The sequence below is a fragment of the Babylonia areolata genome, chromosome 27, assembly GCF_041734735.1.
Source record: "Babylonia areolata isolate BAREFJ2019XMU chromosome 27, ASM4173473v1, whole genome shotgun sequence".
In the NCBI taxonomy this organism is placed as follows: Eukaryota; Metazoa; Mollusca; class Gastropoda; order Neogastropoda; family Buccinidae; genus Babylonia; species Babylonia areolata.
Genome location: NC_134902.1, coordinates 20,425,627 through 20,428,126, shown reverse-complemented (window position 1 = coordinate 20,428,126; position 2,500 = coordinate 20,425,627). Strand labels below are relative to the sequence as shown.

At 46.0% G+C, this 2,500-nt stretch overlaps 1 protein-coding gene across 3 annotated transcripts in view; it reads left to right on the top strand.

The window, feature by feature from the left end:
* Positions 1–2,500, top strand: part of LOC143301225 (liprin-beta-2-like) — a 90,514-nt gene that overhangs the window by 16,595 nt on the left and 71,419 nt on the right. The window contains exon 1 of one of the 3 annotated variants that reach the window (XM_076615355.1): positions 904–1,205. The exons of the other annotated variants lie outside the window; for them this stretch is intronic. Coding sequence (XP_076471470.1) covers positions 1,131–1,205 — 75 coding nt within the window. The 5' untranslated portion in view covers positions 904–1,130. Of the gene's footprint in view, positions 1–903; positions 1,206–2,500 lie in introns of those variants that run through there. 3 annotated transcript variants of the gene reach the window in all.

The window sequence follows — 2,500 nt, the reverse complement described above, 5'->3', positions numbered from 1 at the left end:
TGTTATCTGTCCAACTGATCCCATGCCCAAGTTTGATTTGACGAGTTAGTAGTCACTTGAAAACTTTGTTGCTGTTTTTTTCTTTGACCATGAACCACTCAAGCTCTTGGCTTCGTCAGTGCAGTGCAAAACTTGAGTCTTCGTCTGAACTTATCCTGGGATACTGCTGTATGATAGTCAGTCGTGCCCGACTATGACCGACCACCCCTCAGAAGAGCAGAGGAGGGAGGTAACTTGCTGTCCCCGCGACTATTTTGGGCTAGAATTTGATTATAGTGGCCCTCGAGTTGCCTTGCCCGAAGTTACATCCCCCTGGCTTACCCAAGTTACATCCCCTGGCTTGCTCAAGTTACATCCCTCTGGCTTACTCAAGTTACATCCCCTGTCTTGCCCAAGTTACACCCCCTGGCTTGCCCAAGTTACATCCACATCGCTTGTCTTTCCCAAGTTACACCCCCTGGCTTGCCCAAGTTACATCCCCCTGTTTTGCCCAAGTTACATCCGCTGTCTTGCCCAAGTTACATCCGCTGTCTTGCCCAAGTTACACCCCCTGTCTTGCCCAAGTTACATCCCCTCGCTTGCCCACGTTACGTCCCCTGTCTTGCCCAAGTTACATCCCCTGTCTTGCCCAAGTTACATCCCCTGTCTTGCCCAGTGACATCCCTTATCTCTCGGCCCCAAGAGGAGTTTTAGGACAAGTCGGGATAAATAATTATTGACACGAAAACATGACGTTCACTTGGTTTCGTGAAGTGTGAGACGAGGAACATGGCAAGAATTATACAATAATAATAATAATAACAACAACAACAATAACAACAACAATTACAATAATAATAATAATAATAATAATAATAATACAGGCATCAGCTTGTACAGTTAGGTAGTGCAAGTGAGAAAGACTTGTCTGTACTGAACGACCGAACAACAACAATAATAATAATAATAATAATAATACAGGTATCAGCTTGTACGTTAAACTGAAGACGAACGAAGTGAGAAAGACTTGTCTGTACTGAACAGCAGCTACAAGCGGAGTAAAAAAAAAAAATTAAAAAAAAAGGAGAGAGAAGTTTAATTCGAATTCATTCACTGTGAAGAAGAACAGAGAACTGTGTGCTCGGGTGACCATGAGTTTTCAAGGGTGTGAGGACAGCTACCCACCGGTGTTCGCCTACAAGAAGACCTCCAGACCCGCTTCCAGGGTAAGTTCTGTATCGACCAGTCAGTTGATGATTGATTAATCAGTTGATGAGCCGTTATGATTTTGATGATTTTTGTTTGAAGGGGGGAAAAGGTTCAGTGAGGTCAAACCCTGTGCTTCCCACAGGTCTGGGTTCCCCCAGATGTATGCGTCCCCCAGGTCTATGCCCCCCCCCCCCCAGGTCTATATTATCCCCAGTCTATGTTCCTCCCCCGGGTCTTTTTCCCCTATGTTTATCTTACCCCAGGTCTATCTCCCCTGGGTTTATCTTCCCCCAGGTCTATTTTCCCTGGATCACTATCTTCCTCTGTCTTCCCCCCAGGTCTATTTTCCCTGGATCACTATCTTCCTCTGTCTTCCCCCAGGTCTATTTTCCCTGGATCACTATCTTCCTCTGTCTTCCCCCAGGTCTATTTTCCCTAGATATATCTTCCCCCCAAATCTTTGTCCCCCCACTCCAGATCTAAGTTCCTCAAGGTCTGTGTTTCCCCATGTCCATTTCCCCTAGGTCAGTGTTCCCTCAGGTCTATGTGCCCCCACGCACCCTCCAAGCTCCCCACCCCCCCACCCCACACGCCCCATCTCTCACCCCAACCCCCACCCCCACCCTGCTCCCCATACAACCGCAAGGCTTAAGTTCTGTTCTGTGGTGCGTGTAGTCTTTGATTGCCAAGGTTGTATTGCAGAGTAAAGTTACAGTTGCTGCTGTTTGCTGTTTTGTTTCCACACGTAATCCGGATTACACAGTTTGCTGTCCGTTTCAGTGCTTGACCGCTGTGGGTGTTTATAGTCGAGTCCTCTCTTGCATGCATAACTATGACGTTGGGGTATTGTATGTCTTGTCACATGTTTGATGGCAAGGCCCTATAAATGCTTGACTTACTGTCATGTGTTGGAAGAGCAGCACTCCCGAAAACGGGGTGTGGCTGTCTACATGGCGGGGTAAAAAAAAACAAACACGGTCATACACGTAAAAGCCGCACTTGTGTAAATACGAGTGAACGTGATGAGTTGCAGCCCACGAACGAAGAAGGAGAAGATGAAAGAAGGGCAACAACTACTTCGTCCATTCGTTGCAGCACTTAGGGCAATTGTGTACTATAATAATAACAATAATAATAATGATAATGATGATAATAATGATAATATTTATATAGCGCTGAATCTTGTCCAGAGACAAATCTGAGCGCTTTCACACCAGTCATTCACACGCATGCATAACTCTAAAACTGAAGAAACTGAAGACAAGGAAGAGGCAGGGGAGTGAGCTTATCCAGTGAAGAGGTGGGTTTTTAT